The 26,249-nt window shown below is 37.8% G+C and overlaps 1 protein-coding gene across 1 annotated transcript; it reads right to left on the reverse strand.

Moving 5' to 3' along the window:
• Positions 1–22,272: 22,272 nt before the first annotated feature.
• LOC145672475 (protein GVQW3-like) lies at positions 22,273–22,731 on the reverse strand. The gene has a single exon (XM_081741637.1). It carries the CDS (start codon positions 22,729–22,731, stop codon positions 22,273–22,275), a length of 459 nt encoding a protein of 152 aa, XP_081597763.1.
• Between the last annotated feature and the right edge of the window lie 3,518 nt (positions 22,732–26,249).

Raw genomic sequence — 26,249 nt, forward strand, 5'->3', positions numbered from 1 at the left:
TGAGATACCTACCGAATGATACATAATGGATTTCAGATACTGTTGTTAGTTTCATTGTTGGAGATCACCATTGTTAAATTACCAATCAACTTGATCTGCTATACTTCCTACCATAAACTAACCAAACGTGGCACATCTATTTAAAATTGAAATATCTAGGGAATGGTACATGTCGATTTCATATATTGCAGTTAGTTTCATTGTTAGAGGCCACCATTCTTAAATAAACAATCAACTTTCCCTGACATATTCTTGGTATTTAAATTTAACGTGCAAATTATTATGGGTGGAGAATAGCATCTTTGGGCGGATATTGAAATACCCCCCTCCTCCCTGAAAATGGTACGTTCTGGAGAAAAATGGGTTACGGATTCGAACTCAGGAGCTCGAAACCTATAGGAATCACCTATTTTCGTTCGTGGGAGCGAAAAAAGTTTCATTTTGCCGACCAGTGTAATTGATGATGTAAAAGCAGAAATCGAAGTATGACTTGTCATCTTCGTTGACATTGGTTTCAAGACAGAAAAACTACTGAAAGAACTGAAAGCATCAGATAAGATAGCATAAGGGTTGACTGTCGAAACATTTTGTTGCACACAATCAAGAGGATTGTGGAAAAGAGCCCTCTGAAGTACAAACTGCTACGGGCTATGTCAGTTCTGGACCCTGGTTACAGAAGAAGAATCCACAACTCGCTCAGATTAGGATGAAACGCATCCTACAAACTCTGCATGGGCATAACAGAATATCTGATTCTGTAGCTCAGAAAGCAAAGGGTTAATTTATGTCCTTTACAAAGAGAAGATGGGCAACACCAGTTTAGATGACTTCTTTGCAAAGGTAATGGCCAGAAAACAGGAATATTCTGATTTGTGGAATGTTTTGAAAATGTTTAATTTCATCCTACGGCAATGCCTCATTGGAGGGCGGGTTCTCAGTCAATAAAAGACATATTGTAGAAAACAGTGGCGTAAGAATGGCCTTGGCAAAATCCCTAGTGCCGCCCCTCACGCATCGAATAGGCTCAATGCATGACTATCTATAACTTAAGTGTACGGGCAGAAAGAGCCATAAACCGAAAATTATAAGTGGGAGGGTATTGACTGTTTTTATCGTTGTGGTAAGTTTTTTAAAAGTAAACTGGACAGTGTGTCCAGTTCATTAGAAATATACTCATGTAAAATTCGGACTTTTTGCAGTGGTAGTTTAAATGAACAGTAATGTATAAAGAGACGTAGGTACGAAGGGGCAGGAGCGTGGCCGTTGCCCTGGGAGCTGATAGCAAGAGGGCGCCGAACGAGCAAGAAGATAAGTGTTGGAAGTGAGTAGCGATTCGTCGTCCCGAAAAGTATTGGCGCCTTATTAAATCAATATTGTCGGTTTGCAAAGAAACAGATTTTATAAATTTTCTTGCTAGCAACTCAAACGTGAGTGTAGAATTCTAGATCGCCCCGGGCGCCGAAAACTCTTTCTACGGCTCTTAATGTATCAACCAGTACTAAAAAAAAGAAGAAGAAGAGGTTTTCAAATGAATTTATCTATATAGCATGTTACGATTTTACATAATTATATATAAAAAAAAAATAACTATGAAACTGCTTATAAGCATTTTCTCTATTTTCATTTTTTTTAATCGACAAATTTTATACAAAATCGGAAGTGTTTCCTTCTCACTTTTCCTTCTGCAAATTCTTTTATCAGAGCAGAGATGTCCATGACCCAAAATTTTCATCTGGTCAGTGTCTTTATGGCACACATCTGCACCTAGTCCTAGCCTATATTTTACATTTTATTACAGTGATACTGGAAAATATGTTCGAAAATTCATTTTGGGGTGCTCGTTTGGGTTCCCCGAACAGTTGCCCGATTTGCCCGACCCTTGGTTCTTGTACTTGGTTGTGTGTACCCGCAGTACGTAGCAGTTATGCTGTGCCTCATGGCAACGCCTTTTAACTCGTTTTCATCCAGATCTTATAGATCATAGAATTTGTCATTATTGTTGAAGCCTTTTGCGCAGGGAAATTTTATTGAAAGTAGCTCAGTACATGCAATATAGGCCTGATATCGTATTAATACAGGAAGATTAATTTCGTAACTGTACAGTGCTATAACCTCGACGAATTTGCAGTAATGCCAATAATTTGATATGCAAATATAATAAACTGTGAGTGAAGTGAGCAGGAATATTTATTCTTGCCATGTTCAGAAATGAAAATTTGGGGCTTCGTTTGTATAATTTGCTTTTTTATTAAAAACCTGAGGCGCTCCCTAATATACAGAAACGGCCTGCGCCCGTAGGCAATGCCTACCCTATTGCTACGCCACTGGTAGAAAACCAAATTGAAGATTCTGTGGTAGGGGAGAGGCGTGTGTATGATGCAATTATGTACTTTGGAGGTTTAGAAATGTTCTTGTTAATCGAAGAATGTTTCAGTTCGTTCAGCTCGAAGACGCTTTGATTAATACCATAAACAGAAACGAATCAAAACTGCAGAGAAAAGTAAAATCAAAGGTGTAAAAGGAAAACTAAGTACTGAAGTTAGGAAATTGGAAGCAAAGAAGAAACAAATGAAATATGTTACAAATAAGAACAAGACACTGTCGTAGAACAAATTCAAGAACTGAAAGCAAAATAAAATTTTGTTTAAAAATGTAAATGCATGAATTAACATGTATCAGAGTTGGCAATATTAGGACTGATAGTGTGCCACGGTAGTCTAATGGTAGAGCGTTCACTTCTGGTGCATGATGTCGTTCCTTCGATCCCAGCACGTATAAGGTGAACTTTGTGATGGACAAACTGTGTGCGTGGGTTAAATCGGGTTTTCCCGTTTCCTCCCGACCTTCATTTCATTCATTTCTCATCGTCGTCTCCTTTAGCCTATACAGCATAACCATGGAACGTCAAACTTAAAGATTTCATTTCATTCTTAGGTCTGATAGTATTAGATGTCAGGTAAAGTTGGCAATATATTCTTGAATGTATCTTATATTGGTTTTTATTTATTTTTTCAAGCAAATAGAAATGTCTAATTTGCAATACCAAGGTAAGTACTGTATCATACACATATTATATACTTACATGAAACATTTTGTGTAATCATATTGAACATTAAAAATATATATATATATATATATATGTAAGTGGTAATTAAAGGAGTGTGTCAGACGGCTATGGAGAGAAGGAGGCCGTTAAAAAAATGTATGATAGAACTTACCCATATCTTCAAATTTATATTCAAGAATTTATGTCAATGAAAAGAAGAATTTGTGTCAGGGAAATCGGTCTTCATGTTCTTGTTGGAACCCTGAACCGTCTGTTCGAGTAAACCCGCATATTTATTTATTTCATTTACCTCCTTAAAGAACTCTGTGTTCACGGTTTCGTCAAGATATACATTATTACAATTAATAGTACAAATATTATACATTCACAATATAAACGTAACAATAATACTAAATTAAAAATGCATTTAAAAAAAATAACAATGTTTTATTGTCATTGAGCTTTATAAGTAACAGACATCATCCGTATGAGATATAAAGGGAAAAAGTAATCATACCATACAGACAATCAGTTCCTTGTTAATAGTATAATAATAGTAATATTTTTTTCTTCCAGATACAAGGCCAATACTTGTCTTTAATAAGTATAATATGTACAGGGTGTCTCAGAAATCGCCTGAAATAGAGTAACTCTGTTATTATCAGAGTTACAACAAAATGTAAGACGGGTAACCGTCTCCAAATATGATGTTTTCAATCTAAAGTGAAGGATTTTTTTTTTTTTTTAATCGGACGAGCCGTTTGGTCTATACAATCTTTATGCGCCCAATGTTAAATGAAAATGCAACGAACGTTGCCGTTTACCTGGACCCACAACGTAAGTAAATGAATGTCTTTTACGCTAACGTGTGAAAGATAACGAAAGCTGGGATACAATAATATGGTTTGCTAATAGAATATTATCTTTAAGGAAACATTATTGGATTCTTCTCATAATATTGGTTTATAGCGTGTTTCCCAAATCGTGTGCTCGAGGTCTTTTTTGGTCATTTTAGGTTGAACCATATTCTCAAAAAAGAATATTCTGAAAAAGTGAAATAGTGCAGACAAATTACCAAAAAGTAGGAAACAAATTAGTAACAAGCTGAAAATTGGTACAAATGTTGTTAATGATATTTTAAACCACATATTTAAAGTTCCCTGAAACCCGAAGTGACTTCGCCGCCATATTGGAAAATGGCCACTGGAAGTATCAAATAAACAATACCCAAATAAAAATAGCAATATCTTCGCTATTGTTGAACATAAAGAGGTAAATTTAGTGTCATTTTATAGAATCGGATAATACATTTTTTTTTTTTTTTAGAAAAAAAAACATTTGTCATGAAAAGCATACTTTTAGAAACATTTAATCCTAAAATTCCGAAAACTACCATCAAACATTTAAAATTTTATTGAATTTAAGAACTAATTATTAATTAATTAAAATTTGACATAGCTGTTGGTAAAGATTATTTAAATCACATACTAAATAAAATCCCACAATTTCTTCGTTCGCCATATTGGAAAATGTCCGAAGTAATTGAAAGATAATATTTTGTTAAGTGAAATACAAAATCTGGACCGGGCTAAATATTTGAGAAACTCTAAATCCAGACGATCCAAACTCAATTGGGATCAATGTTGGTGGGAGAGGGGAAATATGACGTGTTTAAGGTTGTCGTCCGCCATGTTAGTGACTGCCATCTTGGAATCAACTTCTTTATTTTAAATGTCAACATGGTCGTGTGACATATTAAACAACATCTTAGTTCGAAGAGAAACCCAACGATAAGGTTGTTTTTCCAAGCCCTGCAACTGTTTTGAACTTGTGCATAGATTTAGGATATGCTATGTGTGAAATGTGTTGTGCGAAGGATATTAGTGGCAAAGGGATGTATATTAGTAGCTTCGAATTGAAGGATAAAGTAAAAAAAAAAAAAAAAAAAGGTTTGTAACATCTCACATTACGTGTTCTTTAATAACTAGGAAGAGAGAGAGTTAACATACATAAGACAATTACAATCACATGACATATTCAGCATGCCCACCGTTCTGTTCTATGCACATCCTTAACCGTGCGACCAGTATTTGTGCAGTTTGCGAAGCATAGTTAGTGATATTTCTTTACATGCCGTAATGATTCTTTTTTTCAGGTACCGGTAGCCAATGTCATTAATTTTATACTGGAAGAAAATAGCTTTAAAGATTGAAATCCAACGGAGTTAATTCCGGGGACCTTGCTGGCCATTCAAGGTGCTGGTTTTTGCGCCCACCACTATTAATATCAGAAGGATGTACAATGTAGTTAGTATAGGAATTCATCAATTTTGTACTTTTAATAAATAGACCCATTTCATAATATTGGAAAACGTCATTCGGTCAGACAGGAAAACTCTTCACGTGTATAGCATAGAAGGATAGAATTTCCTACGAGATATAACATTTTCCCGAAGATAAATCCTAAGATATTTCCTAGGATTTATCTCGTAGTGTATAGCTGGCCTTCGACATATTTTCCGCACTACTTCTTCACCTACTTCTGGTTCCTAATCTCCCACCGCAGCGGGTGAGAGGGTTTCTTCACCCCCACTTCCTCCCGAACCTCCTCTATATCCTCTTCCTCCCCCAAAAAACACATTCTGGCACTGTTATTCTAACTCTTAATACCAATATTCTGCCAGAGTATTGTACCGTTTTTATGCATCCTCCGGTGGTAACCTATACAGCCCAACTAAAACTAAGTTATAAATGTTTTCATTATGACCATTGTTCTCAAAATTGTAAAGGGCGCCTCTACTGTGGCACTTGCGGCTTAGGCCATCTTTCCTCTTCCTTTAAGTTAATCCCGTTGTCTTCACTGTTCCGGCGATCACGTGTAGCAACGTCCCGTACAACGGACCGTCCTGAACGGTCCTTCCAAACTCAAATCAGATCATAGCAGTCGAAAATGATCCTTTCAAGAAGCCAAACGCCGTCTGTGTATTATTACATCCTATCCTCTTTCTCTGCCTCAATCCCCTTTGCATCCTTCCTCTTCTCCTACTACCCGCCGCTCGTTGTTCTTTGCGGATACTAATAACTTCCTCCTACAGCTTTTCTGTCGGCTCTACTTCTTCTGACACAGCTCGCAAAAACATTCTTCTGTGTCCTTTCCCCTCTTTCTAAGGATCACTTTCAATCTCTTTCTCGGCCTTCGTCGCCCACACACTTCTTCCCATAAATCGGATTCTTCTTTACACTCACCTTTTTGCGTATCTTCGTTCTCTTCTTCTACTACTGCAAAACTGTCTGGGATTCATTGAAATTTCTCCGCTAACCTTAAGATGATTCTTCAAGTTCTGAAAACAAGTCCTACACAGTTTACTTTTTACATGTACTGAAATCATTATCTTCCTTTCCATTGTACAATTCTTTTCCCATTTTTTCCGTACTCCAATAGAATTTGCGCAGTTGTACCCACAAACTTTATGCTCTTCAAAAACTTTGTACCTACTTTCACATTGGTATATATATTGGGAAACTTGCCTTAAAACTCCTTCACCCCGTCTCCTTTATACATATAATTGACTTCACGAACTCCGTGCTGATGGCTACGAGTCCGTAAATCCCTTATGTATATCCTCTTCCCTCCCCATTTCCTCATTGTCAGGCTATTCGTGTTGGATCTATTACTTTCATTAACATGTATGTACTTCCTCATCTCCATCTGCTTCTGACTGGATCACTCTTTTTCAAACCTTATCCTCTCCATAGTTTCTTGGGGAGACCTTAATTATAATCATCCCCTCTCGGGAGCTGCTCTCTCCAATACGGTTCCTTCAGAATTCTATTGTGCTTATTTTAATTCATCTCGTTGCCTTTTTTATGATGGTACTTCCACTCGTTTTCCTAGTCCCGCAGGATCTCTCTTTGCCGTCCTTCTCTAAGTCGCCTTCTCCGTTGGGAAGTATATCCTGATGCTTTTCGCAATGATCATTTTCCCTTTCTTAACCACGTCTCCTCCTCTCACCGTCCCTCTCCGATCCTGTCTTCGGTTTCATTACCTCACTCTATGGCCTCCTGTTCTCATCTATCCACCTTTTTAGATTGGTATCACTATACTCTATCCTCAAACACTTACTATCTGCACCCCTATCCAACTCCTCTCACGACCAAGCGATCCATTTGCCCTAAAATTACACTCAGCACCCATCAATCCCGTTTACAAACTTCTGTTTTCCCTTCCACTCACCGTCCTGTTTCTCCGTGGTGGACTTCTGAGTGTCAAAATGGATAAATCAACGCTATCATGCCTAGCAAACTTATATTCGACTCTCTCTACATCTAACTTCCTTCTTTATAACGTGCACAAGTCCTTGTGAAACACCATATTCGTCGCTCTCGTCGTTTAGCCTGAGGATGCTTCTGTTCTACCCTCTCTTCCGGTACTAAACCTTCCAAATTTTGGTTCTTTTACCGCTCCTTTAATTGCCCGATTCGTTCCCTTACTTCTGGGATACATATTTCTTCTCCATGTGTTTTCCACTTACGTATTTAATTAGTCCCGGCTATGACTATGTTACTTCCCATTTGTTTTTCCCCTTTCTTTCAAGCTCCTACTCTCCACTGGACTCAATTTTATCTTCGTGAATTAACCATAGCCCTCTCTAACGAAGACACTGATTCAAGTGTGACACGAAATTGTGGACGAGTTAATGTGCAAACCAAGTGTTTTTGTGAACAATTAAACCTATTAGAGGGAGAAACCCTCGATCGCAACTGTTTCAGAGATACAGAGGAATAAAAAGAGGGCTGGTGCTTCGATATTTTGTGAATTTTTGAATATGTAGCGATAGTACAAGTAAAAGAGCCTTTCAAAAATGAAGAATTCTTTCAAGTACGAAACTTTAGTAATAGGTTGCCTTAGGCATGAGGGTTACTAAACCGAAGAGTCCATGAAAATTCTAGGGGAAGAATATTTTGGAGGGGAACACGGAAATAATGGCGTTCCATTGTTGTCTGAAATAGGCGTGTAATGTGTCTATGTATAGGTTTCTTGGTACGCTGAATCGAATAAAAGCATCATCAGGTAAAATAGGATGGAAAATGTAAAAATGATGGTCGTTTGCAACAATAAACAATATGTGCTTATGTTTCATATTATTTGATTTGTTTTTCTATAGTGCTTTTACACAGAATATGACCTTGTAATTTTGTTCACATAATAACGTCTCTGTTCGTTTGGCAATTTAATTAATATATTTTCATACCACCTTTTCTCATTTTCAATGAACTAGAGACATTATATATTACCAACTAATATTATACAATTTTGTTCTTCGTGTCAAGAGCTTTTGTTATTCCTCATAGCCCCTTCTTTCCCGACCCTGGGTAAAAGCTAAGCCACTCGCCTCAACATTCAATACTACTTTTATTCTGTCTGGTGCGTCCTTCTTAACGTTTAAATGCAATTTTCAAATATATTCACTCGCAACATAGTCGAAAATTCACAAAATATCAGAGCATGAGCTTTCCACTTACTCCACTATATGTTCGGAAAGATTGAGATCTTTTTCCTTCTAATGGAATTTATTGTTCACAAAAACATTTCGATTGTGCATAAACTCATTCATAATTTCGTGTCACAATTGAATCGGTTTCCTTGTAAGCCAAAATCTACATCTCCCGCTAAGGACGGCGTCCACTATTGCCACCTCCAACACTTATCTTCTTCCCTTGTATCGGATCTTCTACACCTCTACATCATTTTCTGGGTCACTGAACATATTCCTCCCATTTGGAAATAATATGTTGTTCTTCCGGGCCTAGGACAAATCTGCCAATGACCAAATGCGCCGATCGTGAAAATGGACAAATCCGCAAATGGACAAATCTGCCAATTACCAAATCTGCCAAACGCGAAAATGACCAAATACGCCAATTGCTAAAATGGACAAATCAGCCAATTGCCAAATCTGCCAATTACCAAATCTGCCAATTACCATATCTGCCAATTACCAAATGCGCCAAACGCGAAAATGACCAAATGCGCCAATCGTGAAAATGGACAAATCTGCCAATTGACAAATCCACCAATTACCAAATCTGCCAATGGACAAATCCGCCAATGGATAAGTCACCGAACTATCATTTTATTTTAGATGAATTCTTCAATCATCATCCCACAGTATTACAAAAAAGAAGAAGAAGAATTATTTATGAAAGAAAGCGGAAAAGGGGTATTTTAGTTTTAGTGTGTGCAGGGGCGGATCCGGGGGGGGGGCGATCGCCCCCCCCAGAAGAGAAAACTTTTTTTATTTTATATATAAATAAAATATATAGTTTATTTTTGACGCTCTTAAAAGTAGCTCTAAGTAGCAGTATTACAACCCACCGCCCACCCAGAAGTCCGTCCTGGATCCGCCCCTGAGTGTGTGTTACTTTTATAAATTCGCAATTATGTTTCAAAATGAATGTTTACTGATGTTAGTTGTTGGAGTTCAATATCCCATTGCTGTACTTAGATTATATGAAACGTGACGTAACGCGTTTGAATTTTAATGTCCTCTCACTGGAATCGAACCCGAAAAGACTAATGTTTGTTGTAATTATTGGATAGCCAACAAATAATTTCACTGGACAACAATTTTTAACCATTTTAATACTTCGGAAAAGAAAAGTACATTTCCTTATGCAAATGAGGATGCTGAATACGAAAATAAAAATTAAAATGATGAGTTGGTTGGAGTTTAAGTGTAATCGATAGAAATGTGTGTTATGTAGTGTTGACACTTAGATTCTTGAATTTTCTATTTGGTCTTTCACTTAAGTAGCTATTGCTTCAGTTGTGTTCATCCGATTATCTTGGTTCATATAACTTCAGAATAAACTTCACTTCAGAATAAACCAAGCTTGCAAATGGTACTACGCGCATGTGTACATGATGTATAAGAAGAAGGAAATTCAAGGTAAAATTGGAAATTTCCCGTCCAAAAGTCCCTTTTTTCAAATGTAGCACCCCCTGGTCCGCGCGGTAGGCGTCCTTTCTCCTCAGGCTCTCGACTCAACATGGCGGAGCTGGCCTCCGTCATCCACTTTTAAGTTGTGGATGCTGCTCGCTGATTGGCCGAGGGCATGAGAAGAATCGGGCGCCAGCCCGCGACAAGCTGTCAGCTTTATTTTCATTAGTACATACATGATCTATAGTGTACATAAAGTCATTGAAAACAATATTGGAAATTACATATAGATAAGGAACGCGACAAATACGTCTGCGAAAGCAGTAGACCACTGCTAAGTTATCACACCAAATATGAGGCTGCAAGTCCCCATAAAGCAAAATGGCGATAGCGACAGCTAAAAATTCCATCACAAAGATGGGGTACTGCTGTGATATCGTGATGGCGAACAACGGAGTAGAATCACTATCCACAATGGCAATGGAGTTTGGAGTAACATCGACATATAAATCACATTTGGGTTCACTATTACACCATATGGCTCGAGGTCTAGGTGACACATTCGTTATTGTTCGACGTACAAACTGAGAGGCACCGTGATGCAAAATTGCATGGGCCACTGGATTGGACAATGAGGTAACTGGGGCGATCCAGGTTACATAGCCCGCTAACACCTGGCGAGCATGGCGAGATGCTTGAATGATGGGCCATGGTACAGTTTTTACAATAGTCAAATATTTAGGCTGCACAGATAAAGTGTTGGTATCGAGATTCACATTGATTCCAAGAAAAATAAGAGCACGAACTGGTTGAAGCACAGATTTCTCATAATTGATACACCACGGTAACTGTTGCAACACTTCTACTGCGTGGACGAGTTGCGAATATGATCCCATCAATAGAATATCGTCGTAGTATACGAGAAACTTAATGCCGTCTGGGAGATGGTTGCGAAGCTCAGTCTGAGTGGCCACCTGCATAAACAGGGGGCTCAAAGACCACCCCATGGGAAGTCTTGTGAATCGGTAATAGGTGCCAGCAAGGCGCACTCCAAAATACTGCCTAGTAGCTGGATGGAGCTTGATATGGTAAAAACCTTGAGATAAGTCCAATTTCACCAAGTAATCGTCACGAGATACGAGGTTAGAGACACTTTCGATGGAAGGGAGAGTTACATGACTGGAATTCTTGTAGGCTGATGTCCATTGCGAACAGTCGTATATAACTCTCACATTATTTTCCCCCTTAGGGACACAGATGATGCGAAAGCTGTTTTTCACGAGATGTTTTGGCACAGGTTCCAAAATATTTGATTCACACAAGGCTCTTACTACAGGAGCGAAACACAGGGGGTGCGGCGTAAGACGCACTGAACACTAGTAGGAGGAGTGTGATGCACTTCCTTTGCACAACAATAATTACGCGGTATGGGAAAGGTAACACTAGAAGGCACTATCACTCGCGTTTGAAAATTCACTACTTTTTGATTCGGGTGGTTGTTCTTTGGTGGTAGAAGAAGAATCACTAACACTGTCTTGATCATCAGGTTGGTTTTGTTGCTGGTCATCTTCTTGAGGCACTTCACTGAGGTTATGTAAGATTGCACGCCAGAAGTCCCAATCTGGCGGAAGAGCTGCGACGGGTTCCAGGATACCAAGGTCGAGGCGGATGTCGAGTCCACGTTGTTCCGCTAGGTAAAGGAACAGGAGACGAAAGTCCGCCGGAGGCCACTGGATATCCTCCGGTTGGAGGTCGAGGTCCACTACGAGGTCAGCAAGTGGGTCAAAAGGTTCCATGGGTACGACGGGTTGTTGGACGATGTCATCTTCAACAGGATCAGCTGGGACATCTGATTCCAAAATATTTGATTCGTACTAAAACACCCCGAGGTAGCACGTCATTACCACCCTATTGCTCTTGCTGCTTTTAAAAAAAAATTGATCTTCATCCCAAAAATCATTTATAATGGTATGTGGAACATCATAATATTCTGTCTCAACATCAATTTAGTTTTCGTATGAGGGAGAGTTCTTACGATTGTCTTAGTATTCTGGTGTCTGGTATTTGGTTGTACTTTTATCAATGTAAATCTTTGTATGGAGTGTTTTTTGAATCTTGAACTAGCCCATGATACTGTTTCTTTCTATTACCTTTTAGACGAATTCTGGCAACTTGGTCTTCCTCCCAAATTTATTCGTATCATATATAATTTACTCATTAATCTTACCGTCTACATTCGCATAGGTCATCAGTATACTTCTCCCCGGCTGACTTCTCAAGGTTCCGTTTTAGCTCCCATTTTATTTAATATATATCTCGCTCGCCAAAGCCTTCATCTTCGTACTACCGTTTCTGCTTTATGTTTTGCCGATGATATTGTCGTGTATACTCCTGCCTCTTCCGCCTTGTCATGTATACTCCTTTGCACTTTCGCGTGATAAGTATATTTTTTCAGTTAACTGGACCAAAACTCATCTTCTGGAATTTATTCGGAAACATTCTTCTCCGCCCCTACGTTTGGTTATCCGTGGTACCTTCATTCCTCAAATCTCATCTGTTAAATATCTAGGCATGTCCTTGGATTTCTCTCTATATTTGGCGTCTCACTCTCGCTTTGTTCAAACAAAAATTAACTTCTATCTCCATCTTCTCAGTAGCACTCGTTGGAGTGTTGATATTCGTCATCTTCTTACCTTGTTCCGTGAAGTTTACATACCCATGATTATCTACGGCCTTTTCTTTCTTTGCACGAAGTCCGCAAAACGTATTGCTACCATTCAATTTCTTCAGTAGTGCACCCTTTGTCGTATAACTTACCGCCGCCACAAGTACTTTTTGTGGAAGCACGAGTTGTCCACTTCTATTTGATGTTCAATTTCTTAGTGATACCTTTGTCTTTCTCACTTACCAAGTACATCCACACTTTTCCTTTTCAAACTCCAATTTTTGTCTTCCCTTCATAATTCATCTCATCATCGCCCGTATACTTCCTCCCTCCCCTTTCTCTATTATAGTCTTTGCATCCTTTGACCCTCCTTTTTCGTACTAGGACTCTCCACGTGGGTGTCGTTGGTAATGAGGCGCCGACTGAGCTGCACCTGTTGACAGTTATTTTTGATCACCCGGTTTCCCTCAAACTTTCTTCTTCTGCTTACCGCTCCTGTTCGTTCTCTCGTCATTTATAGCGTTGGGAACATACAACTCTCAAAGTTATACCGCTACTTGGTACTGCCACCACTCTTAACTTCTTACTTTCCCTCCTTGGTTTCTTTCCTCTTCCCTCTCTACATTTCAAATCCGTTTATTGCTCCAAATTCGCCTTTATGTCGCACCCATTCTTATTCGTCTTTATCGTCTCCACCAACGCCCCTCGTTGTGATTATGAAGCTGAACTCGGTATAGGTAATAACTTGGTTTTTGCTTGTCCTCTTTACTTCCTGTATCGCCCCCAGTTCTTCTCTCTACTGTATGCAACTTACGGACCTGAAACTTTCAAATTGGATGTCACTCTTTTCACTGTCCAATTTCTTTTCTGGAATTCTTTATCTTTCTACAAATCACATGTTCCTCTGCAGTGCATTGTTTTCATCTCTTGTATGATGCGTTTCTATTAATTTTCCCAGAGTTTATCTCGTACCCAATTCTGGTCTTTCTTCATTGTTGTTACCTCAGTAAACTGCCAATAGATCAGTTTCAAGACAGTGGTAATTTTTCCTAAATGTATCATTTGCTTAGAAGAAGAAGAAGAAAGGTGCAGTAGCAGTATCAGATGGGGGAGTTGTTTTTAGATGGTGAACTGAAAGAAGAAAGTTATTAAAAATGATAATTTTGTGCTGTATCTAAATTATGAAGTTTGTTATGTATTGGTAAACTTAATTCAATATAATATAGCACGGAAACATCACAGTGCATACTGGATTAAAAACAAAACACTCAAAATGTCTCTTCGTGGTGAAAAGTTTAGTACTCTTTTGTATTTTAAACGTAATCTAGTTGTATATACCTGGGACTATGGTAAACATAAACAAGAACAACAGTCACTTTTATCCCTCTCTGCCAGTGTCGTTATCAATAATTTTGATGTTGTGAAGGAAAATGTACATAAACTGCCATTGCCTTTAAAAAAGTACCTCTTACAACTTTCGTTCATGAAAGGAAAACACGCGGCAATGAGTGAGTTAATTTCTCGGATCAACTTTGATAAAATAGTACTCAGTGACCTACTGCCAGATTTTGGAAGTGCTGTTTGCTGGGAGATGTTAATCGACGCATCACGATATTCCGTGAACTCAACTTCTTATAAGTACAAGGACACCATCAAAAGCATGATGAAATGTTGTGGAAGTGTTTTGTCCACACTGAGAAGAAAAATAGAGACTGAGTCAGGTACTTCTTTGCTTATTGATATTGCTGGGTTCCCAGTGAATTATGTAGTTCTGGTGAATTTTTTACGTTTTGTTACGTATCACACACGAACAGGAAATCAATTACACGGAGTGCCTGATGAAAAATATCGAGCAAAATACACCGTTGTCTTGAATTGTGTGATTAATGACGAAACTGTACAGATAATTTTGGATTTGTTACATGCAAAGAAGAGGTATAATTTTCATGTAGACCTTCAGTTTACTAGAGTAGTCATTAATTCTGTTGGACAAGACGAAGTATACCAGGTTCTGGATCTACTTGATGGTAGAATTATCAAAGCTTTGTATATAAAATGCTATAACATATCTTCAAATTATATTACAGGTGTTGCCTTGAGACTACAAGATTTTAAAGCGCTTGAAACATTAGCTTTGAGTGGCAAGTACATGTTGATAGACCACACAGATGTATCCGCTCTTGGCCATGCATTACAGCAATGTCCGTGTTTGAAAAGATTGGACATGTCTACTGCAATTCTGCCCGACATGCTGGAATTATTGTTAGTTCATATTCGTCAAGGGTTGGAAGTACTCAATGTTAGGGAATGTTTCTTAACAAGTCAAGATATTCTGTATTTGAGCTCTTCAACTCACACTTCTACGTTGTTAGAGCTTGATTTGAGCTTGAATGATTTGGGAAACAGTTTCAACGAACTAGTTTTGTTACTTAGTACGATGACAAATCAACTAGAAGTACTGCATTTAGTGAAAGTGAGTATTGACGAACTTTCTCAAATACGTCAGTTGGTTTCCTCCCTTACGTTATATCAAAAATTACGATTTTTGGATTTAATGTTTTTGGACTATACGTCGCAAGCGGTAATAAACGAAGTCACAAAACTTGGTAGTATTTTGTCTTTGGAAGTTCTTCGTATTTCACGTCCAGTATTTGCAGGAGAGCTTGAAAACTTGCTAGGATTTGAGCTGCTCAGTAATGAGGAAGTGGATAACAATGAAGAATATAGATCTGTTCAAACAAGATTTCTAGAACTTTTCAATGCGCACAGACGGAAAATTGTAGGTGGAATCTTGCCTTGTCCATCTTGTGATGTACAGTTTTGTTTGCACTGAACGTACTGTATATTGAAAATTAATATTTTCTTTAGCTGCGACCATCTGTATGAGAAATGGCTAGTTGTACCGGAAAAGGTGGTGATACTGTTTCGAGTGGATTAGGGGTGCGAGAGAAAGGGGAAATGTATTCTCATCCTTTCCGGTAGAACTAAGTCCGTCGATGGTCGGTGCGGCAATACAAATGTTGGTTCTGACTTACCTGAGGAAAGGAGCTTGTAAAGAACTCAAGTGAGTTGATTTTTTAAATAACAGATTGGAGAAAGAAATAAACTGTGATAAATAAAACAAATTATTTTTGTCTTAGATATTGTTTATAACAATCGGTTTCCAATCGATTTTGTGATTTATAGTCTATATGTTCATTTTTGTGGTTATTAAGGATCTCATTAGATTGAAAATAATTACGTTATATAGCTTTTCTATATGCGTTTAAAACTGGAGTTCTTATATGTAATTAGTTTGCTGAATGATATGCCGCCTAAATTACAATAATCTTATTTTGTACTATTTTTTCTCTTCTGTTTTTTTTTTTTAAATTTTACACTAAAGAACAATAAGAGTGTATCATTTTTAAAGTACAATATCGTACATTGACTGCTAGGCCTATACTTTTTATATTTCTGTTGTCATTTATGTACAACGTTAGATATTGACACATTTATAATAAAAATAATGTAGTATTTGCTAATGGACGCTATAGGTTATATGTTTGTAGATTAAAAATCAGAACTGATGTAGTAGCTGAAAAGATTATTATTATATGGTTTAAACTGTCTCTGGCTTTCCTAGTTAAAATTATATACTAATAGTAATAAATATTTCTTCCAGTTACAAGTCTAGTACTATCTTCAATCTTTAATAAGGATTTACTTATAGACAGAAGTTGATGCATTTTAAATTAAATTGTAAAAAAAAAATGATGCAAACAATTTATATGTAAATGCATCAATTCCAGTTTTAAGCAAATACTCATAAATTAAGAAATTGCCCGGAAAGATCGAAGTCACTAACTTGCGTGTGTAGTAAAGTAAACGACTTGTTTACAAAGTTCGTGACATGCAAATTCCCGCCAAATTTGTAAGATCCGCTGTTGCAAAATGAATCAGAAGCTGACGAACGGGATTCAAAAGTTCCTGAAAATTTCCACAGGATAAATGAGACATAATAAAGTGAACTTTTGTTATTTGATGTAGTTTATAATTGTGAACAGGGTTCCAAAAACCACAGGCGCCAGATCACCATAGCGACTGGAAATACAGGTCTCACACTTCCTAAGCTAAAGGTAAAACATGAAGGGCTATTTATTAAGTTGGATTTATGTTATTATGGCACCTATCTTACAAAATAAATGTTCAAATACCGATTGTGAATGTTCAGTACTTTCAACTCAGTTTTCAGTCATATTTGTTTGATTCTCGAAACGTGGTGCTATAGGATGCCTAAGGAATAAATTAATATAATTTGTTACTTTTTGTATCCGGTTTATTGTTATACAATTTCAACATTGATGTCTTCTTCACTACCGTGCGCTAACACTTAACCAATATATGGAAACCGTAACTGTATAAGGATAAATTTTATTTCCGAGGAAAATGAATTTAAAATTGGCTGATGACGTAAGAGAAGTTCGATAATTAACTACATATATCTCTCGCAAATAACATTGTTAAGCTAAGACTCTATGCCACTTACTGCTGTGAAGTAATTTATGAACTTATCTAAGTTTTGACAAAAACGATATTTACAGTAATAGTTTTGTAGACATTTATGTACAATGTTTCTTTCAGAAAAAATGTTTTCACAGTATTATTGTAGTGTGGTTGTCCCAGGAGGAAGGCGCAATATTTTGGGAAATGGTAGTATGGGTGATTCTAAGCAAAAAAGTTCATATGAACATAGGTCCTAATCTCAACGGTTTGAGAGCTACAAGTTGTGAACTATTTTTTACTTTATATTGCTTATTGCTCACCCTGTAGTTATTCTACAGAGATGGTACATAGCGGATTTGAAAGGTGATGAAATGACCTTTCCAATGATATGCAATATGTGGCAGTGGTACCTTTGGAAGAGAAGTTATTGAGGGATATTTTAGAGTTAAATAGAGTTGATTTTGAGTTTAACGTCCCGCTCAGCAGCGAGGCTATATGAGACGTGGACCTACACTGATTAACCTGGACCCCGAACCCCTTGAGCTCCCGCCGGGAATCGAACCCGAGGATATTTTGAAATCAGTGTTGCCATCCAATTTCTTTAAATAAACTTTCCCAAATTTCCCTCAATAGCTTCCCTTCCGAAAACAACACTGCCACATGCTGCATATCGTTAAAAAAGTCATTCCATCACCTTTCATATCCGCAATGTCTTACCTCTGTAAAATAGTTGCAGGGTGAACAATACGCAAGTCAAAAGTGGTTCACAACCTTTAGCTCTCAAACCGTTGAGATTAGGACCTATGTTCATATGAACTTATTTGCTTAGAATCACTCATACTACCATTTCCCAAAACATTGTCCCTTTCTCCTAGGACACCCTATAGGGTGTTAATGAACTATACCGACAAACTGTAAGAGGTGATTCTTCACATCAAAATAAGAGAAAAAGTTCATATGGACCTATGGTGAAAAGTGCATAGTTTCAGAGCTAGGGCTGTCCAAAATCGCGAAAATCTAAATTTCAATAGTCCCTATTTCGAATTCCAGAAACTGGATGGTGGTTCTTATCAGCGTAAAGGAAGCCACTCATACACAATCCAAAAGTGCATATTTCATCAATTGTCAATAGGTGTAGAGGGTATTCCGTACAGGGTATAATTCTCAGATATGTTTTCAATAGAGTTTTCAGATATACTCTGATTTCAAGAAGGGTCCAAAGTAGGCAGGAGGTAAACCTTGACAACAATGGACATCCAATGCTTCGGAGAGAAGGCGGAAGTGTTAGGAACCGGCAGCTCCATGTTCCTTTGTGTTCGGAATAACGTGTGATATGTATTTCATATTTCACGTTTTCTCCACGTATAAGCGTGAAAGAAAACATCACACCATGTGTTTTTCCGATTAAGAGAGACCGTGCTGCTGACGATCCTTAACACTTCCGACATCGCGCCAAAGGATTCCATGTTCACTGCAATCAAGGCCTATCGTTTGCTTACTTTGGACCGATCATAAAAGTCAGAGCATATCTTAAAATTCGGTTGATGGCATGTCTGAGAATTTCACCCTGCAGGGAATAATCTACACATTGAACATTAATGAAGTATGCGTTTTTGGATCGCGTATGCGTGACTTCCTTTACGCTGAGAAGGAACACCATCCACAGTCACTCGAATTCGAAGTATGGCCTCTTGAAATTTGGCTTTTTCGCGATTTTGGACAGCCCGAGCTCTGAAACTATGCACTTTTCACCATAGGTAAATATGAACTTTTTCTCTTATTTTGATGTGAAGAATCACCTCTTAAAGTTTGTCGTTATAGTTCATTAACACCCTATATATTATTATATAGACGTATTATTTTGGTCACTTACGGAGGAAGGGGCACTCTCGGAGTTCCGGGGGACAGTGCCCTCCCAAAAAAGTCTGGAAGAAACACTGTTTATGTATAGTTAAAAAGAAAGTAACAACATGTCATTCTGTCAAGATGGTTAATTTTCCAGTTATTAGGTTTGTGAATCGTTCTTCCTTTCTTACAGTTAACACGCTATTCACAGATGAAGTGAGATCAGTGATTTAATGCTAAAATTTTTGGTAGGTATACGCTTGACCGTTTTCAAAAATGAAGCGCATACCCACCCTGATATACGCTCGTTCTTTCTTAAAAGTAAGTATGCGCTTGACCAGCGCCATAACTTAGATTTTTTTCTGGGGGGAAAGCATTAATACGCGTACTTTGCCCCTTAGAAAAAGTATTTTTTTCTAATTCTTAGGCCCCCTCTTTCCATCTTTCTGTTATTCTTTATGGGCCACCCAGAGCCTGTGGGCCCTCCCGCACGGCAAGGTCTGCGGAGCTGTTAGTACACATGTGGGCCGGTTCCATACATGACAAATTAATTAAGGAGATAATATTGGCAAATCTCAAAGCCATACGAATAAATATTATTTCTAGGGCCCCTAATAGTAGACGTTTTTATATTTTGTTTTTTTACTGAAATGGGCCAACGACTCATTTTTATTTTATTTACCTTTTGTGTGCTGTTTTGTTTATGTAATGTAGTGAACCTGTTTGATGGTTCATTTATAATTTCATGTTCGTATTGTATATGGAGTAAGAAAATTTTGTCTTAAAATGGGCCTCCCTCAAACGGCGGTTAGCTTTCCTAGGGAGGAGTTGCTCCCCCTGCCCCTCACAAGTTACGGCCCTGCACTTGACTATAAAAATATTAGGAAGGTATATGCCAATACAGTCCTGAGTGAAATTTTGAGTGAACTTTTGGAGGTAGTTTTCTGGACTCATTTGAAGCAAAGATTTGCTCTTCTAGATCGAATCTTATGATACAGATGAGTTGTACTCCTAAGCAAGGGCGTCATTTCAGACTTCGCTTGAGGGGGGCAAGAGCACCACTGACATAACACTTTCACGTTTTGTACTAGTATATTAGTAGACAATCGATTAAAGTATATATATTCTTCAAACTCTTGGAGGGGGCAATTGTCCCCTCCTGCCCCCCCCTAAATGACGCCCCTGCTCCTAAGTTTAATCATGGATCAGCGCTATAACAAGTAAAACAGATATTGTAATTTGTTTCGAACCCTTTTGTTCTTTGTGAACATAAGTTGTCAATCTCCAATCAGAATAAAGTATAGAATTATTGCTGTGCACACACACCCATACGTAAAATAGTTTCTGTTTTTATGCCTTTTTAGCAGGTTCCAGAAAGCTGGAGGAACATTTTACACCGCAAGATATTTGATGGTTCAATCCAGACGTATTTATTTTTAAGCTATGGATGACTTATTTTCACCGAGTGTTCGAACTCGAAGTTGTGCTTGGGAAACTTGATGAAAATTTAAAACATATGACGATGCATGTTTAGAACTCAAAGTAAATAAGAAAGCTTGATTTAATTTGATTCATACCATAACTTATTCGTTGTCAGGATGAATGTAATTGTAAATTCATAACTAAGGGTCACCTGTGGTGTTTCATTATTTTGAAGAGATCAAAATGCATGGATATCTTGAGTATTTCCTTGAACTAGCCATCTTACATACATTTATCATCGTAATTGGGAAAGTTTGAAGGCAATTCTAAATAAGCGCGCTCGTTTTTCATGTTTTATCTTCAGCTGAAGGCAATTCTAAATAAGCGCGCTCGTTTTTCATGTTTTATCTTCAGCTGAAGGCAATTCTAAATAAGCGCGCTCGTTTTTCATGTTTTATCTTCAGCTGGATTACTTTGAAAATGGTCAGCATGAGTCGAGTTTAGCTCAAACTACACGCGAATTTGAGCAGAAAATCCTGTTAACTTTCTCTTTTAACTATTTTCAAATCAAATGTCACATGTCAATGTGCTGCTTCTCGCGAACTCAGGAAAAGCATGAATAGAAATTGGTTACAATTGATAGTAACAAGTGACAGCATTTTAGAAACTAATAGATCGAAACGCCAAGAGACCTTTTTTTCATTAACGATGAACCTACCTTAGCACACGAATCTCTGCCGTGATAATGTCAAGAAAGAATCTCAATAGTGTCGTAAGTATTATAGTTATTATATAATACTTACAATAAGTATTATAGTTAAGTTACTTCAATAGTGTCTGTCTTGGAGGAAATTCGTAGTTGGCGTCAATTGCGGCAAGAGATTTGTGAGCTAAGCTATACTTAAGTTACTTCAATAGTATCTGTCGTCGAACAAATTCTTCATTGGCGTCAATCGCGGCAAGAGATTCGTAAGCTAAGCTATACTTAAGTTACTTCAATAGTATCTGTCTTGGAGGAAATTCTTCATTGGCGTCAATGGCGGCAAGAGATTCGTGCGCTAAGCTATACTTAAGTTACTCCAATAGTATCTGTCTTGGAGGAAATTCTTCGTTAGTGTCAATCGCGGCAAGAAATTCGTGAGCTAAGCTATACTTAACTTACTTCAATAGTATCTGTCTTGGAGGAAATTCTTCATTGGCGTCAATGGCGGCAAGAGATTCGTGAGCTAAGTTATATTTAAGTTACTTCAATAATATTTGTCTTACAGAAAATTCTTCGTTGGCGTCAATCGCTGCAGAGATTCATGAGCTAAGCTCTACCTGTCATTTTTTTTATTATGTTACCATCGGATGGACATAGTTTGAAATAATTATGTGGAGGCAAGATTGTGTTGCTACTTCATTATTTTATTCACTATTTAACTGAAAATAAATTCAGGTTCCAGGGGAAGATACGGAAAAGGTAAGTAAGTACATTTTTGAAGAAGCCAGGTTAAGAAGGCACGCAAACATAAGAAAATTTCAAGAAAAGTTTGCCCAGAACTACTCAAAATATGACTTAAGGTTGCGAACTATCTTCAGACTAATTTATTTGGAACACAGACGATTTGTTGACACAGATAATGTTGACTCTTATAGGAAGGTGGGTTGATAAGTTCTCAACTTCACCAAGAAAACAAGTAGATAGGAAGAGAAGCTTAGTGTTTTTATTAAACATATTCCCCTTGTCGTGCAATGCAGTTTTCACGTCGCTACTGCAGTGCTTCCAGGCCAGACAAATAGAAGTCGGATGAATGCTCTGCAAACCAGGCCTCTGTTTGAGAAATGACGTCATCAGCGCCATTAAAATGCATTCCCTTCAAAACACTTTCAATTTAGGAAAGATATAAAAGTCTGATGAGGGCGCCTCAGACGTGCCTTGTGTGAGGGCGCTTTCAAAAGTTTTGGAATCCATTTTGCCGCGATCTTCCTCATACCCAAGTCTTCATGGATAACTTTCAACACCCGCTCATGACTAATGCCCAATATGTTCTCTATTTGTTTGAGCGGGATTCGACGATTGTCGAGAATCATCCGGTGAAAGGCGTCAATCATCTCGGGAGAGGTCACTAAAATTGGTCTGCCACACCTTGGATCATCGTTCAGATCAAACTGCGCACGTTTGAAGTTTGCTGCCCATTTCTTCACAGTGGCATACGATTGTGCCTTGTCCTCAAATGTCGTGACAAGGTCGTTGTGGATCTCCTTCGGCGAGAGTCTCTTTAGGAAGAGATACTTGATGAATGCACGTTGTTCAAATTTACTAATTTCTGGGACGTGGGCTGACATCCTCACTTAAAAAAAAAAAAAAAAATTGAAATTGGTTTAGTCAAACCAAATTTTGCACAGCAGCTTCACAAATTATAAGCCTCATAAAAATATATAACTTTTATATCTAGCTTTGTTTGAACCTGGGTAGGCTGAGAATTTATCCACCTACCCTCGTACGAAATACAACTCAAACACAAACTTCACTATGAACTCCGTGGCTAAGCGGTTAGCGTACGTGGCTTTGGCGTGGGAAACCCAGGTTCGATTCCCGGCGGGATCTCATGTGGTTCGGATTCCACGTTAATCAGTAGGTCCCGTCTCATATAGCCTCGCTGCTGAAAGGGACGTTAAACTCAAAGTCAATTCATCTTAAGACACAAAATTCACATCGTTTACTTCTGAAGATTTTTGTAAATAGCCCGATGAAAGATGGCGAAACTAGACACTTATGCTGCTCCGTTGCAATACAATTATATATACTGGGTGTATCAAATATCCGAGGCCAACTAGGGGTTATGAATAAAGATACGAAAAGAAAAGTGGGAAATGAAGAAATCTGTTGGAAATAGGTGGTTTCAATGTAAAATGATGGTCTTTTCCCATTCGTATTAGCCATTTGGGCACAACACACTGATAAGGCGCCCTATGTTATGAAAAAGTAACATTTCAAATTTAGCACGCTGTTCGAACGGAATGTAAAGGCACAGTGAACACATTGCTGTGTGAGAGACCCTAGAACACTTCAACTGGTTTTCTGAACAATGCTATATGGAGGGTTTAATTAGGGCCCAAGGGAACGACCGGCTGAACTGACTAGGGATGGCCACAAAGTTCCGGTTCCGGCGGAACCGGTTCTCGGAGATCCGGTTTTTGAAACCGGTTCCGGACCTGGATCCGAAAACCCGGTTCCAGAACCGGATCTTAGGAACCGGTTCCAGACCTGGATCCGAAGAACCGGTTCTAGACCTTGATCCGAAAAACCGAATCTTCTAGAACCGGATCCGTTCAGACCCGAAAACCGGTTCCATCAGGAACCGGCTCTGGCCATCCCTAGAACTGACAACATTGTTTTTTTCATTTTAACATAGGGTACCGTTGTCAATGTTTAGTCTTTTGGTACAGATGGAAAATTTCCACCATTTTAAATTGACAACCACCTATTTTTTCGTACCTTTACTTATAACTTAGTTGAGCTATGACCCCAGACACCTGATATAGCCGGTATAATCTATTGTACACTTCCCATATTTGCGTTCAAAATTCTAACTCGCCAATTTATAACATTATCTGTAAATGGAAAGAAATTTTCTAGCGGAAATCAGGAGAATGTCATTTATAACATCCCTCCTCTTTCTGATACCATTGGAGAAGCATTAAATACACTTCATTGGTTCATATTCCACTTTAAACTATGTTTTTGTCCCGTATAACTTCATTGTTCACAAAGGACGTAAATACTGATAAGATTGTGCAGCCGAAATAAGTATTGTTCTTAATCGGAAAATTGGAAGACCAATTAGAAACTTGATGGTACAACAAACTGATTATGATGGTAAGGATGTGTGCAAAATGGAGAAATATAAAAGTAATCTAATATGCAAGCCCTCTTTAATATGTAAAGATTAAGAGGTAAAAGAAGTGTAAGATCAAAATAAGCCTCATTTATGCCAGATCACGAGATTTCAGGTCTGAATCCAGTAGCCAGTCTGGTCACCATTTTATTTCGCACAGATTATCATTATTATTAATATTTTTCAAGTTCGAAATTTCGGAATAGGAGAGGAATAAAATTAACCGAATTCTGTAGAAAGAAAAATATTGTGAAAACTAACTTCTCTGCTCCTGGAAAGAATCCAGCGCTCAGTGGCGTCGAAAGTATTTTTCAGCTGAGGGGAGCAAACTGATTTTGAATTACTGTCTTGAAAATAAACTCGGGAATGTAAAATAGGTAAGATAATACGAATATATGTTCGTAATGTAACAATAATTCGATTTGGTTGTATAATAATAATAATAATAATAATAATAATAATAATAATAATAATAATAATAATAATAATAATAATAATAATAATAATAATAATATAATGCAGCTGTAAACAGTATCGTGAGCTTTCCTATCTACGAGAAGCATCTTACATCAAAAATTTAATTAATCCAGTGTTAGTTTTGTGCTGGATTTTGGTATTGTGTAGAAAATTTCAACAATTTAAATCACAGTTAAAAACATATAAAATAGTAAACATTGTACTACTTACAAAAAATGGTTGTTTGTAACTACAATTTTTACCATTTTATATACATATTTTTAACTTATATACATATTTTTAAATGCCCACACGGACATTATTCGGACAATGTAGTTCGCGTTTCAAATGTGCTCTGAATTTGTCTGTGACCTTTCTCCAGTTCTTTTGAACCCTATGGCTAGAAAAGTCAATTCCGCTCCTTGCACCAGCATTTTACCTGTCAAATTGATATGCCTTATGTAATCAAAACAAAACATAATCTTTGACTGTATCATAATGTAACTAAGGAATATAGAAAACCATTCCGCGCGACAAGATTGGCGTGCAGTTCGTGAAAAATGTAAATCGTTAGTCGGCTGAGTTTTATTTTCTAAATCAGGAATTTCAAAATTCTTCCCTTGATCGATTACACAAAATCTTTCATCAAGATCTTTAGGCAAGTCCTGTGTGGGAGTGTTGGAAGGAGAATTTGTCGTAATTTTCCTGACGGCTCAATTTGCTGTGTTTGTGGAATCCTGTACTTCACATTGCAAGTGAGTCACATTGCAGAGAATTCTGACATGTATTTTGTTATGAAGTTTCTGGTACTGGCACTGGTTGTTGTTTAAGTCTTTTCATAAACACCAGGAAGAATTGTATTTATCGAAACTTTCTTTGTTGATGATGTTTACCATGTATCAAGAAGGGTTCTTTTTCGGTCAGACATAAAGTAAGAAACACATGCGTAACATAGGGGTATATGCATTTCCTTGCATCCCTACATAAAAGCAAACGATTTAGTAGCACAAAATTAACTCTTTTATTTTAATGTTAGACTGTTTTACAGGTTTCAGCGCTCTCTCCTATAGGGATGCGCAAGAGACAAGATTTGTGGCTGTTTCGTCTCGAAAATGTGCTCTAAAAGTGATGTCTCGACTCGAAAAATGTATATTTTACTATTGGAAGAGCCATGTCTCGACTCAAATTTTGTCAGGAAAATCCTGTCTCGACTCGTCTCGTGCGCATCCCTACTCTCCTACAAGTCCACGCTTTGTGATTTGGGTAGTTAGGTGGTTCAGGCCATCGTTAATGCGTAAACTGAGTGCTCCTTCCGAGAATTTAATCAGTGTTCATTTTGCTTTCTGTTGTGCCACTGGTAAAGCAACGATAAAAGAACCCAAACACAAATATCAGGTGAATCAAAATTTCAACTCAGTGAATAATAATTGTGCTGAAAAATTGTTGCTATGGTTCGCCAACTAGTAATTAGACCATCGACTTTGGGGATGGGACCTTTCAGCAAGTTTG

The sequence above is a fragment of the Thermobia domestica genome, chromosome 16 (genome assembly GCF_964235325.1).
Source record: "Thermobia domestica chromosome 16, izTheDome1.hap1.1, whole genome shotgun sequence".
In the NCBI taxonomy this organism is placed as follows: Eukaryota; Metazoa; Arthropoda; class Insecta; order Zygentoma; family Lepismatidae; genus Thermobia; species Thermobia domestica.

What these genes read in the sequence shown, in the direction of transcription:
- LOC145672475 (XM_081741637.1), bottom strand. Translation starts at nt 22,731, where the DNA reads ATGTCAGCCCACGTCCCAGAAATTAGTAAATTTGAACAACGTGCATTC.